Genomic DNA, 14,777 nt, shown 5'->3' with positions numbered 1-14,777 from the left:
CAGAACTGAAGAGAGTTAGGGCCTTGCTCTGGATTAGACTATGGTTTAAGGGAATGTGGTGGCTGGTTTGATCTCCCATCCAGACCACTAAAACTTTCTCTATGTCAAGAAGTACAAACTACTATAAATAAAATAAATAAGCTACAAGGATATATTGTACAACACAGGGACTATAACCAATATTTTATAATTACTGTAAAATAGAGTATAACCTTTAAAAATTGTGCATCACTATGTTGATTGAAACTTATACTGTATATCAACTATACCTCAATTCCAAAAAAAAAACTTTCTCCATATGAACAATAAGACTGTTTGCTTTCTTATCATTCATGTGTTCACTGGAGTAGCACTTTTAATTTCCCTCAAGAACTTTTCCTTTGCACTCATTCACAACTTGGCTAATTGCTTCAAAGGGCCTAGCTTTCGGCCTATCTGGGCTGTTGACATGCCTTCCTCACTAAGCTTAATCATTTCTAGCTTTTGACTTAAAGTGAGAGTTGTGTGACTCTTCATTTCAAGAAGTACTTAGAGACCATTAGTAGGGCTATTTATTAATTGGCCTAATTTCAGTATTGTTGTGTCTCAGGGAATAAGGAGGCCAGAGAAGAGGAAGAGAGAGCAGTCAGAACACACACATTTATGGATTAAGTTCACCGTCTGATACGGGCACGGTTCGTGGCACCCCAAAACATTACAATAACATTAAAGATCACTGATGACAGATAACCATCACAAATAATGAAAAAGCTTGAAATATTGCAAGAATTACCAAAATGTGACTCAGATTCACCAAGTGAACAAATGCTGTTGGAAAAATAGCGCCAACAGACTTGCCTGACACAGGGTTGCCACAAACCTTCAAGGTGCAGAAAACGGAATATATGCGAAGCGCAGTAAAGCAAAGCACAATAAAACAAGGTCTTCCTGTACACACATACAGGTTTCTCTACACAGACATTCAGTTTTGCCCAGGGCCAAAAACGGGTATGTGTGCATGCGCGTGCGCACACACAGACACACACACAGGCTCCATGCATTCATAATTGCCAAACTCAACAGTAACTACTAATGCTTTCTCCAAGCGGCTTGTTTAAAGCAGGGTTTCTCAACCTCTGCAATACTGACACTGTAGAGCAGGTGGTTCTTTGTTGGGGGTGGATGTCTTCTTGTTCACTGTAGAATGTTTAGCACCACCCCGGCCTCTATCCAATAGATGCCAGTAGTATCCTTTCCCCCTCCCCAGTTATGACAATCAAAAATGTCCCCAGTCATTAGAGAAACCCCATCCCCCACCACTGAAAATCACTGTTTTGGAGAAGTCATCTAGGAAGCCTGACCTTGCCTTTTGTTGTTGTTAAAAATGGGGGGTGGGGGGTAATAAATTCCATTCTAGCTTTCTTCTCACCACTCCTAAATTTAAGTATCTGATGGTGGAAAGCAACTGTCCATTCTGAGTCTTATCTGCAAACAATACTTGGAAAACAATACTGAATTAAACTCTTCTTTCTAGGGAACTCAGTCAGGTTTTCCCAATTTCAAGAGTGGAGAAAGCCTCTAATAATGATCTTTCAGTAAGGATACATATATACATATATATCTTCTGTACCTTATGCACATTACTGCATGTCAGAGAAGGAAAATAGCCCAGTGGTTCTCAGCCTTGGAAGTGCATATCGAAATAACTTGAGATGCTTTTTAAAAAACATATAGGTATCAGGGTCCCATCTCAGATACACTTAATCAGAATTCTTTACTCATCCAGCAATTATCTGAATGTCCACTATATGCAAAGCATTACTGTAGGTGATGGGGATACAGAAGTAAAAAACAGACACGGTCCCTGCCCTCTTAGAGTTCACATTCCAGTAGAGGGAGACAGACCATAAATATAGTCATATAAAGAGAATTATTTCAGATAGAACCACAGGGAAATAAAACAGTGTAATGGAACCAATTTCCTGCATTCTCACCAATATCAGTAAATAGTATCAAATTATTGAATGCGGTAGGTGAAAATGTTTCTTTTGCATTTCAGTATTCAGGAAGCCTATGATATAAATTACACACCTAAATTTCTTGTTACGTGTTTAGTACTGGGCAAAACTGTGGCCCTTACTCTTTGGGAAATTATAAGCTCAAGACTAAATAGGTAAATTCTCTCACAGCTTCAATTCCAACTTCCATGAGTTCAATAAAAACACTACGTCAAACTTTTGAAAATGGTTCAGTTTAATGATTTTATAAATGGAGGGGAAAGATCCTGCACTCCTAAACGCAAACGCAGGCAATAACAGAGAATAGTCCAAAAAAAAGGTTGCCTCCTGCAGAAGTTATTCAAAGGAAAAAAAACATCCACTGACAAGTTGACAGTCACAAGGATTGTTCACAACAAAATCTGGCAAGACTGAGGGAGAGGACTTCTCTTCCTCTCATTTTATACTTCTGTGAAAAACTGGTACCAAAAACCTGGAATAAGTAAGTTTTCTGCTCTTCAATTTTTCCTAAGAAGCAAAAACAAACAAACAAAAAGAACAAACCCCCCCAAAAAACAACAATCAAAACAAAAACCTCTTATATATCCTTTCTATGGTTAAAAAAAAGTTATATGAAGAAAAGGGAACCCTCTTACACTGTTGGTGGGAATGTAAATTGGTACAGCCACTATGGAGAACAGTATGGAGAGTCCTTAAAAAACTAAAACTAGGGGCTTCCCTGGTGGCACAGTGGTTGAGAGTCCGCCTGCCGATGCAGGGGACACAGGTTCGTGCCCCGGTCCGGGAAGATTCCACATGCCGCGGAGCGGCTAGGCCCGTGAGCCATGGCTGCTGGGCCTGCACGTCGGGAGCCTGTGCTCCACAACGGGAGAGGCCACAACAGTGAGAGGCCCGCGTACCGCAAAAAAAAAAAAAAAAAAAAAATTAGCAAGCCAAACCCAGCAACACACAAAAGGGATTACATAGCTTGGCTGTTCTTAAAACATTAAACAGAATACAATTCAGCAACTCATACGAATCTTCCCAAGCGAAATTAAAACACACATCTACACAAATTGAAGATTTGTGGCAACCCTGCATTGTCAAATGATGGTTCACATTTTTAAGCAATAAAGTATTTTTTAATTAAGGTATGTACATTGTTTTTTTTTTAAGACATAATGCTGTTGCACACTTTACACTACAGTACAGTGTAAACATAACTTTTACATGCACTGGGAAACCAAACAATTCACGTGACTTGTTTTATTGCAATATTTGCTTTATTGCAGTGGTCTGGAACCAAACCTGCAATATCTCTGAGGTATACCTGTAAATTAGTGGTTGTCTAAGGTTAAGAGAAAGGAGGGGAGGTCAGGAGTAATGGGAGTAACTGCTCATTGGCACAGGGCTTCTTTTTGAGGTGATAAATATTCCAAAATTAGATTGTGGTTGATAGTTGCACAACCCTGTGAGTTTACTAAAAACAAAACAAAACAACACATTGAATTGTACATTATTTAATTTATACATTATTAAATTATTTTAATGTACAGGTTTTGTGAATTATATCTCAAAAAAGATGTTAAAAACAAATTCCAGCTCAGATTTAGTTTCTTTGCCCAAGGTCATACAGTAAGAAAGTGGAAGAGCTAAGTCCCAAGCCAAAGTATTTCAATACAATAGTGGCTGCCATTTATCAAGTGCCAATTATGTGCCAGGGGTTTTACACACTCTCATTTAATTCAACAATTCAGTGAGCTAGACACAACTACCACCCTTTTCTAGGCGAGGAAACACAAACTTAAGTGAAATAACTTGCCCAAGGTCACAGAGGGAATAAATAAATGAGCCAGAATTAAAAGTATATGTTCCAGCATTCCAGACATTCAATTAAGACTACCATAATTGTTTTCCATATCTATGAATGACATCTACTAATATTTACTTAACCTTTTCTTTAAGTCATTTGCTTCTTTTGCCCAACAAAGCCACAGGATAGAATGAAGGCATAACCTGAGAGGGTAACACTGGGGCTACAGACAAGAGTAGAAAAGGTAGAGGATAAGAATGTAAGACTGACATTAACAGCGCCAATGGGAGGAACTGTGGGTAAAGTGCCCACCGAGACTCAAGGCCTGCTGAGAAGACAGCACAGCCTGAGAAGGGGTGGGAACGCAAAGGAAGGACAAATTCCAAGAGGCAGCAGACCGAGATGAAGGGGAAGAGACTGAGGTGTGTGTAAGTTAGGAACTGAGGGTGGCAAAGGATTTAAGAAAGGAGCTGAGGTGGAAAAACAGAGATGAAAGCTGAGTAGGGATGGTTAATACGAAAGGGTACAATGAAGTGAGCTGGGAAACCCCCAAACAGGCCAGAGGAAAGTGAGACTGAAGCAGGACACCAGGCTATGGTCTTGAGTAGACTAGAAGCAAGGAAATGTGGGTCAACACCTGGAAGTCCAAGTAGACAGGTCACCCCGTAAAATCTCAAGAAACACACCAGTAGGAAAAGCTGTCCCACACTTCAGAAAACACTACCCTAGCCAATACTGCTTGAATTAAGAGCTCAAGACTTCTCAAGAGGTCAGTTTGTGGCCAAATTGAACTTAACCAACTAGGTGAAGTAGGTTCCAAAACAGCAAAGCTCAACTTCATTGTGGGTGAAAAGACGGGACAACCAACGATGAAAGAAGTTATGGTCAGAGAAAAGGAATTCCAAGTTCAAAACTGTGGCTCCAAGACTTTGAGGAAACTAGAAAGTGAGCCGGTAAGGAGTTCTTTTGAGTATAATAGAATCTGGAGTCATAGGTAGGTGGAACATTGCTAGTAAGGAAAGAAAATACACACAGGTTGATTAGCAACATTTTAAAAGCAATAATTCAATAGCCAAAACACAGAAGGTTCTAAACCAGTAATACATCAGAACACACAAAATAATCCATGTATTGCTGATCATTTGTAATAGTTACACAATCAAGTCGGTACATCTAAATTTATGTGAAAATGATATATAGAGATTCAGCTTTATGATAAAAGACTAAAAATAAGTTGTTTTATTAAGAGGCTATTTAAAATAATTCGCAGCTTCTTTAAAATAACAAGGTGGATTAACCATTATTTAACATATACACAATCTTCCAAAACATTTCTATAATACACCTGTATCGTCTTTTCATTTACAATGCCGGACTAGTTTCTAAGTTGGGAAATACTCCCACCACGTTCCCTCTGTTGTCCCCGCTACAGTATCAAATGAGAATGTTTGCAAGGTTACAGCCCCCAGCCCTCGTCTACTAAAGTCTCTTGATTCCAGACCTATTTGAATCATTCAACTAACAGACGTGCTGGTTGCTAACTACCTGCCTATACCTTGGATTAGGCTACTTACTGGCTCTGTGTGACTAATACTACACCTGCTGTTCCAATCTGTTCAGCTGGCTTCAACTCCACTGCCCACCCTTCATGCTGCAGTTTGCTTTTACATCCCTTAAAAGCCAGCTGTTGTTAACTCTGAAGTCCAACTAACTCCATTTCTCCAGGATGTGAATGTCACTTGCCCTGCTGTTTATAAAGTTCTCCCAGGGACACTATTCTCACTCTCGGCATGACCCAATCTGGCACTCTTGGAACTAGACACCACCTAGCATATAAGCTGTCAAAAAGTGGGGGAAACCTCTCACCATTCAGAGAACTATCCAACATAGATGCCTTTTGTTTACCCATCTACATACACATCCACACTACACACATATATAAAATCTTTCAAAGTCCTGTTTGAATTATCTGATTTTATCCTAATTAATTTAGACCAATAAAAATACAATGCTAAAGATAGCTAAGTAGGTCCTTTCTGACTTTCATCATTTTTAATCCGAGAGTTCCCTCAAAAGGAAAAGAGGGGACTTCCCTGGTGGCGCAGTGGTTAAGAATCCGCCTGCCAATGCAGGGGACACGGGTTTGAGCCCTGGTCCGGGAAGATCCCACATGCCGTGGAACAGCTAAGCCCGTGCGCCACAACTACTGAGCCTGCGCTCTAGAGCCCTTAAGCCACAACTACTGGAGCCCACGTGCCGCAACGACTGAAGCCCGTGTGCCTCAACTACTGAAGCCCGTGCGCCTAGAGCCTGTGCTCCGCAACGAGAAGCCACTGCAATGAGAAGCCCGCGCACGGCAATGAAGAGTAGCCCCCGCTCACCACAACTAGAGAAAGCCAGCACATACCAAAAAAGATCCAATGCAGCCAAAAATAAATAATTTATTTTTTTAAATGTACTGTTCAACTGTAATAACTTGCATTCTAGGCTTCCAGAACAAGCATCTGTGTCAGAAACAACTGCTTCCTAATTTCCCTTTTTAAATATCTTGTCCTGTGCTGCATGCTTTAATATTATCTGTGACCTTAAATCCGCAAGAGTAGAAAAGACATAACCTTTAACTTTATAATAAATCAAAGATGAAACCATCACCAATTAAGAATCTGAACTTAAATTTACTGCGCAAAAGTGAACTTTAGCTGTGGGAGTAGTAATTCTATCTAGAGTTTGCTTTGTATGACAACCAGTATACACAAAGAATCCTGGCAACTTTTCTTAAAATCAGTATCACATAAGGAAGGTAGATGAATCCCTTAATAGTATAACAAAGAACTGGGGCTAGGGACAGGAGTAGAAATCAAACCTAAGTACTTGAGAACTTCAATCATCGTGTACAATATACTGTAACACTTTAAAACATTATTGGTTTAAATAACTGGAGATTTCATTAATTTTCATTTTAAATTAGAAGTATTACTCAGTGATTGGCTTGATGTGAACTGTCCACAGGATACATTATCCAGAACAAAAAGGCTTAATCCTAACCTATTTTCTCCAGGCACAGAACATTTTCCAGGGGCATCTCAGTCTAGCCCAGATATATGAATTTTACATTAGACTAGAAAAACGAAAAGGAAATAAAATGCCGAAAAACCTAATATAACCCAAACCTAACTACTTGGATTATCTGCTTTTTTTTCACTACCATAATCAATGTTCAATTGCATTTTAATGTGTGATTGACCCTAGTGGGACTATGCAACAAAAAAATTATCAATTGTTATATGAATATAAGACATAATTGTATGCATAAGTGAGTCATTATTACAGTTATAAGGATCCTTTAAAGATGTGCTCATTTCCAGTCAAACTTTGGCTTAGCAATTAATATACTCAGTTTATATTAAATTAAAAGGTTTTACATATGTTCTGAATTACAGCAGTAGCCACCTAACCAGTCTTGGGTGTCCCTATTTGTCTTTTATAATCTACTCTTCTAAAACCTGTAATGTAGCGTTTATTTAACTTTGGGGTGTCATGGGCCCCTCAGAAGATCTAATAAAACTATGAACCCTCTTGAGAAAAGTACATATATGCACATTCTCCCTGAAGCTCTTCACAGCCTAGCTTAGACTTCCCATCACCTACCGATCCATCCAAACTTCTTGTATTCCAAGTACTTCATAATGTAGTCACTGTTAATTCAACTAATCTATCTCCAGTCCTTTCCAACTACACCCACCAATCGGGTCTATCTCCTAACTATCTCAACAGAAATATACCATGCTCTTTTTCTGGCTTGCCTTCTGGGTTCCCTCTTGTTGCTTTCCTGCCCAAATGTTTGCTCTCAACAAACCCTTTCTGTGGACCTAAAATACCTCCCTTGCCATGAGGGTTTCCCTCTGCCTACAATCAGATCATCTGATCCTTTCTGAATTCGGAATCATGTTATCTCCATCTCTTATGGAGCACTCCATGTTCTACACTGTATTACACAAAGTATTCAAAAAAAAGTCAAGAAACATAGAACACACTTATTTCTGAATTATATATTAGTTACATTTCCGAAGAATATGCTCCATGTTTTTCCTCAACTTCTATAAACCTTTTCATGTGAAGTATCTCAGACGCTGTGCATTTATTTATGCATGTCTTTGCTCATTTTCTAGCCAATAAGATTCTTAGGAGCAGAGATGGTAGCTACTGCACCCTGTGTCCCCCACAATCTCCAACACAAAGCAAAGAGACATTCGATATGGAATACTTGAACATATGGGCATCAGTGTTTTTCGGGCATTTCATACATTCAGTATCCCCAATTATAAGATTTTTCAAGGATCATCTAGTTTTTTTTCCTACTGAAAAGTCAAATAATGCTCTACCCTTAGTGAATGCTTGACAAGTGAGAACTTACTATCTGAAACAGTGATTTATTCTCATCCACACAATATCTACTCGTTGATATGCCAACTTTGTTCAAAAAAAAAAAAAAAAAAACCATGGGTTTCCCTGGTGGCGCAGTGGTTGAGAGTCCGCCTGCCGATGCAGGGGACACGGGTTCATGCCCCAGTCCGGGAAGATCCCACATGCCGCGGAGCAGCTGGGCCCGTGAGCCATGGCCGCTGAGCCTGCGCGTCCGGAGCCTGTGCTCCGCAACAGGAGAGGCCACAACAGTGAGAGGCCCACGTACCGCAAAAAAAAAAAAAAAAAAAAAAAACAAACCTTCAATATATCAAGAATTCTTACCTAATGACCATTAACCCAGGAGGGAACACAAAGATGCTCCTACACAAAAATAATCCAAATGTGAAAACTATTATCCTTTAGCACTACTGCAAACAAAGTTTAACTTGAGTTATAAAACCAACTCAGAAAACAGAAAAAAACAACATCCAGACTATACACATGCACACTACCAGAGGCAATAAAACAGCACAAAAGTATAGAAACTTTTTTAGAAAGTCTTAAACACGATATGAAATTTCTAATTGATTCATGCTAAAAGTATTATGCCAAGTGAAATAAGTCAGACATAAAAGGCCACATACTGTATGATTTCATTTATATGAAATATAACAGGCAAATTCATAGAGATAGAAAGTAGATTAGTGACTGCCAGGAGGTAGGAGGAGGGGAGAACAAGGAGTGACTGCTAACGGCTTTTTTAAAGACTTTTTCTTTTTATTTTTTAATTTATTCTTGGCTGCACTGGGTCTTCATTGCTGCGCGCGGGCTTCTCATTGCGGTGGCTTCTCTTGTTGCGGAGTGTGGGCTCTAGGGCACAGGCTCCGTAGTTGTGGCGCACGGCTTAGTTCCTCTAGGGCATGTGGGATCTTCCCGGACCAGGGCTCGAACCCGGGTCCCCTGCATTGACAGGTGGATTCTTAACCACTGCGCCACCAGGGAAGTCCGGCTAATGGCTTTTTGGAGTGATGAAAATATTCTGGAATTAGACAGTGGTAATGGTTGTACAATTTTGTGAATATACTAAAAACTACTGAACATTTTAAAAGGGTGAATTTCATGGTATGCAAATTATATCTCAATTTTTTTTAAGTTTATGACCATTTTGGCTATTTTATCTCAGAGAAAACTGTTTTCTAATAGGAGTCTAATTTTATAATAGTTTGTTTCCTCAAGCTGATCTAAACTAGTGGTTATAAACTGGTCCCCCTTTTTAAAACCACGGCTTTGAATTTTTCTCAATGTTATCTACCAACTTGCCAACACTTATAAATAGAAATTTTTCATAAGAATCTGTGTTTCTGGCTTCCTACAAAAAACTGGAGTTCTAAAAATACTAGGCACACCTGCACAGAAACAATGGCCTGGAGCGAGCAGCAGCTAACATACCTGCTATTTGCCATGATCCCCATCACTCCCTATTGTGTCCTAGATACTGAAGCCAAGTATCAGCTGCATTTAGCTCCCCAGTTGTGAGTTTGTTACCCCTGAGCCAAACAAAGACCATCTACCTTTCTTAGTAGGGCATACTATGAATCACTGCTGATAAAATGTAAGCCTGTAATTGGTCTAAGGGTACAAATTTCCAGCTATAAAATGAGTAGATCTGGGGATCTAATGTACAGCATGGTGACTATAATTAACAATGCTCTATTATATATACATAATTGAAAGCTGCTAAGAGAAGTAGATCTTAAATGTTATCTCCACACACATACACACACACACGAATGGTAATTACACGAGGGGATGGAAGTGTTAACTTACTGTGGTAAGCATTTCACAATATATACATGTATAAAATCAAAGCTGTACACCTTAAACTTACATATGTTATATATCAATAATATCTCAATAAAGCCGGAAAATAAATTTTAAATGTAGCCATGTATGATTACATTTTTAGTAACTGCAAAGAGAAAAAACCTGACAGTGACACCTGTTGAATAAAACCCTGCAACTGTTACAGATTCGTGCTCCTATAAAAAACACTTTTATGTGGGGGGAAAAAAATCCAGGGATGTTTCCTACAAACAGGAAACAAATTCTTTTCATTTCATTTACAATTGAAAGTTATTTTCACCTACTAATAGAAAATAGCACAGTAGTAACTTCTTACCCCCATACTGGTGTTGGCACAAAATGAGGGAAAGCTGTCTTACTCATTGTCATTGATTGGATATGAAAACAAACTGCTTTATTTACTCACTGATTTTATGTTTAAACCATCTAGAACCCCCCTGATGCTTATGTGCACAAAGAAAAGCAACCCCTACCCACGTTTAGCTTCTACGCAATAGACTGTACTTACAAAGATGGAAAAAAGCAAAATACAAGGTGTAGATGGAAATAACACAGAAAAGTAGATTCTACTACCTCCTAGCTCAAGTGTAAATGAGGACTGAGCTAAATGCTATGTCAACTACCTTTCAGCTTTAAAATTCTGTGTACTTAAACAGATCTCCTTTCCTCCAAATAAAATAATTCGTCTAGCTGAACTGCCTGTCCTGTAGATGGGAAGGTTAAAATAGTATTTGCATTCCATTTCATTTGTACCATCGCTTTTAACAGCTAATAAAATATCAACACATAAAATGACTTCTAAAAGCAGCTATTCTCTTCCAGGCAAAAACAAACTCATTTCTACATGTCTTCCAAAAGAAAGACCAAATGAGCCAATTCCTTAGTACTTTATTAGAGGTAAACCCCAAGGTTCTTTCCCCACCCCCCCACCCCCAGCCATGCCACTTCATTAACTTGCCCAAATACCTTCAAGTTTACAGGTGACATTTTACATATCATCTTTACCACCAAGTATTAGTAGATATTATATAAAACTGGAGTAGCATCACAATTGTTTCACAACTGCAATTCCTAAATACACAAATGCAAAGGTGCAATTGGATTTTATGTCCAACTGAAAATACAATCCTGTTTCTGTTTAAACCTGATGGCGAATAAAATGAGATGCTCTCCCAAAAGTTCACCAAATTTCTAGCACACATAATCCAAATAACTTTCTTCAAAAGTGTAAGACGAGAAACAAAACAAAAATTGTTACCTCAACTATAAGTTATGGAACCACAAGGTGCCATTAGATTGGTAAAGATTAGTGGAGACCCTGGATCTTGAGTTACACACCATTAAGAGTACAACGTGCGTTAACTGTACAGGAATTGGTTTATGCTTTACCTGTTATTCTTTAATAGTGCTGCCCCTCAGAACTTTCTGATGATACAGATGCTCCACACCTGTATTGTCCAATACCATAATCAAGAGCCACGTGGGGCTACGGAGCACCTGAAATGTGGCTAGCAGGAATGAAGAACTGAATTTATTTTATTTAAAATTAAAGTTAGTTAGGGACTTCCCTGGTGGTGCAGTGGTTAAGAATCCGCCTGCCAATGCAGGGGACACGGGTTCGAGCCCTGGTCCGGGAAGATCCCACATGCCAAGGAGCAACTCAGCCCGTGCACAACTACTGAGCCTGTGCTCTAGAACCCGAGAGCCACAACTACTGAAGCCCGCACACCTAGGGCCCGTGCTCCGCAACAAAAAAAGCCACTGCAATGAGAAGCCCGTGCACCGCAATGAAGAGCAGCCCCCGCTCGCCGCAACTAGAAAAGCCGGCACACAGCAACAAAGACACAACGCAGCCAAAAATAAATAAATAATAAAATTAAAGTTGATTTAAATTTAAGTTGCCACATGTGGCTAGTGGCTATCATACTGGACAATGCAGTTCCACAATTTGAAATACAAAGTATAAGCTTGACTAAACACTAGAGTTTTTCCAAGTATCATGTCCTGATGATGTTAACACCAACTAAAAACTTCCTGATACCAAATGATACACAAGTTCAGCCATCAGCCTAAACAGAAAAGTCACTTATGAAATGACACTACTTAGATTCAGAATTTAAGGTACAATATTCACTAAGAGACAACATTGAAAAATATACCTCAAGTTTTTACCCCACTGTTTTTCAAAAGGGGAACTCACTTTCGGAATAGTTTCCCAATACATGCAATTACCTTCCCTTCAAATCTGTTCACTATCTTCTGTTCAGAAAAACAAATGGCAAAGATAAATTCTCAGCACTAAGGAGTCTACTGCGATTCGGTATATTTCACACGTTAATTTCCCTTTTCCTTCAAGGAGAGATTCAGGTGTTTGGAAACCTTTGCATCTCCTGAAAGCCTTGTTGCCCATCGTTCCATGTTTTCAGGTGTACAAGTAATTCTGATACAGTTGCGATTTCGTTCCTAGACACAAAATATTTCCTCAATCCAAGAGTCATGACAGTTTACCGCACTTCAGGTATTCTTGTATCAGCTCTTCCTGAGTCAAGAAAAGTAACCAAGATGGTGCACAAGATGTCAGAAGAAAACAAGTGTGGGAACTTGCACGTTGAATAACTACTCCCTGAGCAAAATCTCCTTTGACCCAGAGAGTCGGCCTCGAACTAGCCGGCGACGCCAACAAGCCAGCAAGGTCGTGACCCTCGGTCACGGCCGCCGGCAGCGCCCCGCCTGGCTGCGGGAAGCCACCTGTTAGGCCCCGGCCTCACCTGGAGAGGAGGCGCGGACCCGGACGCGGGCGCCCGGCGCGAGCACGGACCCGCCCCTCCGGCGGCGGCGGCCGGAGGCGGCACGTGGGCTCCCCCGGCCGGGCTGCGCTGACAGGCGGGCCGCCGCGACCCCCGAGGTGCCCCCGCCTCCCTCGCACCGCCCAGCCGAGCGGGCGCCCAGCGGCCCACACCGCCGGCCCCCCCTTCCTCCCGCCTTCCCTCCCACCCCCGGGCCTGCCGCCCCTCGCCTACCTGGTCGCGGAGTTTGAGGAACGCCATGGCGGTCGGCGCCGCCCGGCCACCGCTCCCGCCCCAGGAGCCTCGCCTGCGCCCGGAGGCGACGGGTCGGCGGCAGTGAGCTAAGGAGTCCGCGGGCAGGGGGCGGCGCCGCCTCCCTGCCGCCCTCCGCAGCCGAGAGGTGAGGAACCGGAGGATCCCACCTCCTCCTCGAGGACTCCCCGCCCTCCTCCTTCCTTTCTTCCTTTTTCCCTCCGCTGTCTCCGCAGCCGCTGCCGCCTCACGCCCCCTTCCCGAGACAGCCGGGCAGCCCCCGCGGCCGCCCCGCTCCAGCCCGCGGCAGCCGCGGCATCCAAACTCCACTCCACAATATTACCACCACCGCCCGCCGCGATTGGCGGCCGCGCGGGGGAGAGGCCAGAGTAAGACGAGCGCCCATTGGCCACGCCGCCGCGCTCGCTCGGGCCCCGCCTCCCGGATGGGCAAGGGCGGGGGAGGAAGCGGTGAGGGTGGGCGCGGAGCCGGGCGCACTGGGCGGGGGCGAGCGAGGGAGTGGAGCCGGGGGAGGGGCGGCCAGGTGCCCTGGGCGCGCGCCCTGGGCGAGGTGGGAGGAGCCCGGGTTTGAGGTGCGGGTCCTGGGAAGAGAGGGGTAACTGCCAGGGGCTCGCACGTGGAGGGAGCGTGCAGAACGTTCCCCAAAGCCGGAGGAGACTGCAGGGGCTGGGTGAGGGGCCGGAAAGGGGGTGAGAGGTGGGCACCTGGGGGCTGCTGCCTTCCTGGGAGCGGCGAGGGGAGGGTGGCGAACAGGACTTGCACGTGGAGGGGGAGTGAGGATTCGCCCCTGGGCTTCCGCAGGATGCAAGAGCCAAGGGAGTGGGGTGAGAGATGGTCACCGGGAAGCGGCTGTCCTCCCGGGGGTTGGGGGGCGGGCAGGAGGGCAGGGCCGGAGGGAGGGGGAGGGGGAGCGTGAACTGGCGGAGTCTGGCACGTTGTCTAAGGAGAAAGAGCGCCTCTTTTCTCTCTGGCACGCGCCCCTCCGGACCTGAGGAGGTTAGAGGGGACGTCTGGGGGGGGGCCGTCCTCCCGCGGGCAGCAGCCGTGGGGGAGGAGGGCGACGCTGGCATTCTGGGCAGGAAGGCAGCACCTTCGCAGCCAAACTGGCGTGGACGCCTGAGCCTTTCTCTACCCGCGGTTCCAAACCGAAGCAAGGCTGTGGTTCTCTCCCCAAATCCTCCTGCCTGGCTTGCATTTTTCCCCCTTTCTTCATTTGCATCTGAAGGGTTTTGCCTCCCACTCGAGAGAAATCAATTTAAAAAAAAAAAAAAAAGATGTGTTGGATTGCCAATAAATAGCATCCTTGGATGGAGGAGGAGAGGAATGACTCCCCTGCCACACACGCCCCCACGCCACCCCACAGCTCTGAAACGGCTTTTCTTTCTTAGGCAGCAGCACACTGTTGCCATTCCAGGCTTGTGTGGGAGAAGACTGCTGTGCGCCTGTGTCTGTCCGCCCGGGCGACTCCAGCCCTTGGTTAATAAAAGGTACAGATGGTTAGAACACGAATGTGTGACGTCAGGCTTGGTTTTAAAAAGTTCCCCGTTCCCTACATCAATTGTGTCTCTTGGGACAGACTTTAGAGGATCGATTTGGGTCTAATGGCAGTCGGGAGAAAAGGGGACCTATGCCAGGACTGTCAGTGTCTTATAGTGCTGCACT

The 14,777-nt window shown here is 43.2% G+C and overlaps 1 protein-coding gene across 1 annotated transcript in view; it reads right to left on the bottom strand.

The window, feature by feature from the left end:
* Nucleotides 1-13,378, bottom strand: part of ANKRD28 (ankyrin repeat domain 28) — a gene marked incomplete at both ends in the record, with an annotated part of 160,977 nt that extends 147,599 nt beyond the window's left edge. The window contains one exon of the mRNA XM_079705039.1: nucleotides 13,077-13,378. Within this exon, the coding sequence (XP_079561165.1) occupies nucleotides 13,077-13,103 (27 nt within the window). The remainder of the gene's footprint in view (nucleotides 1-13,076) is intronic.
* Between the last annotated feature and the right edge of the window lie 1,399 nt (nucleotides 13,379-14,777).

This window comes from Hyperoodon ampullatus (assembly GCF_949752795.1).
Source record: "Hyperoodon ampullatus genome assembly, chromosome: 5".
Classification (NCBI taxonomy): domain Eukaryota; kingdom Metazoa; phylum Chordata; class Mammalia; order Artiodactyla; family Ziphiidae; genus Hyperoodon; species Hyperoodon ampullatus.
This window is presented reverse-complemented; position numbering and strand designations above follow the sequence as displayed.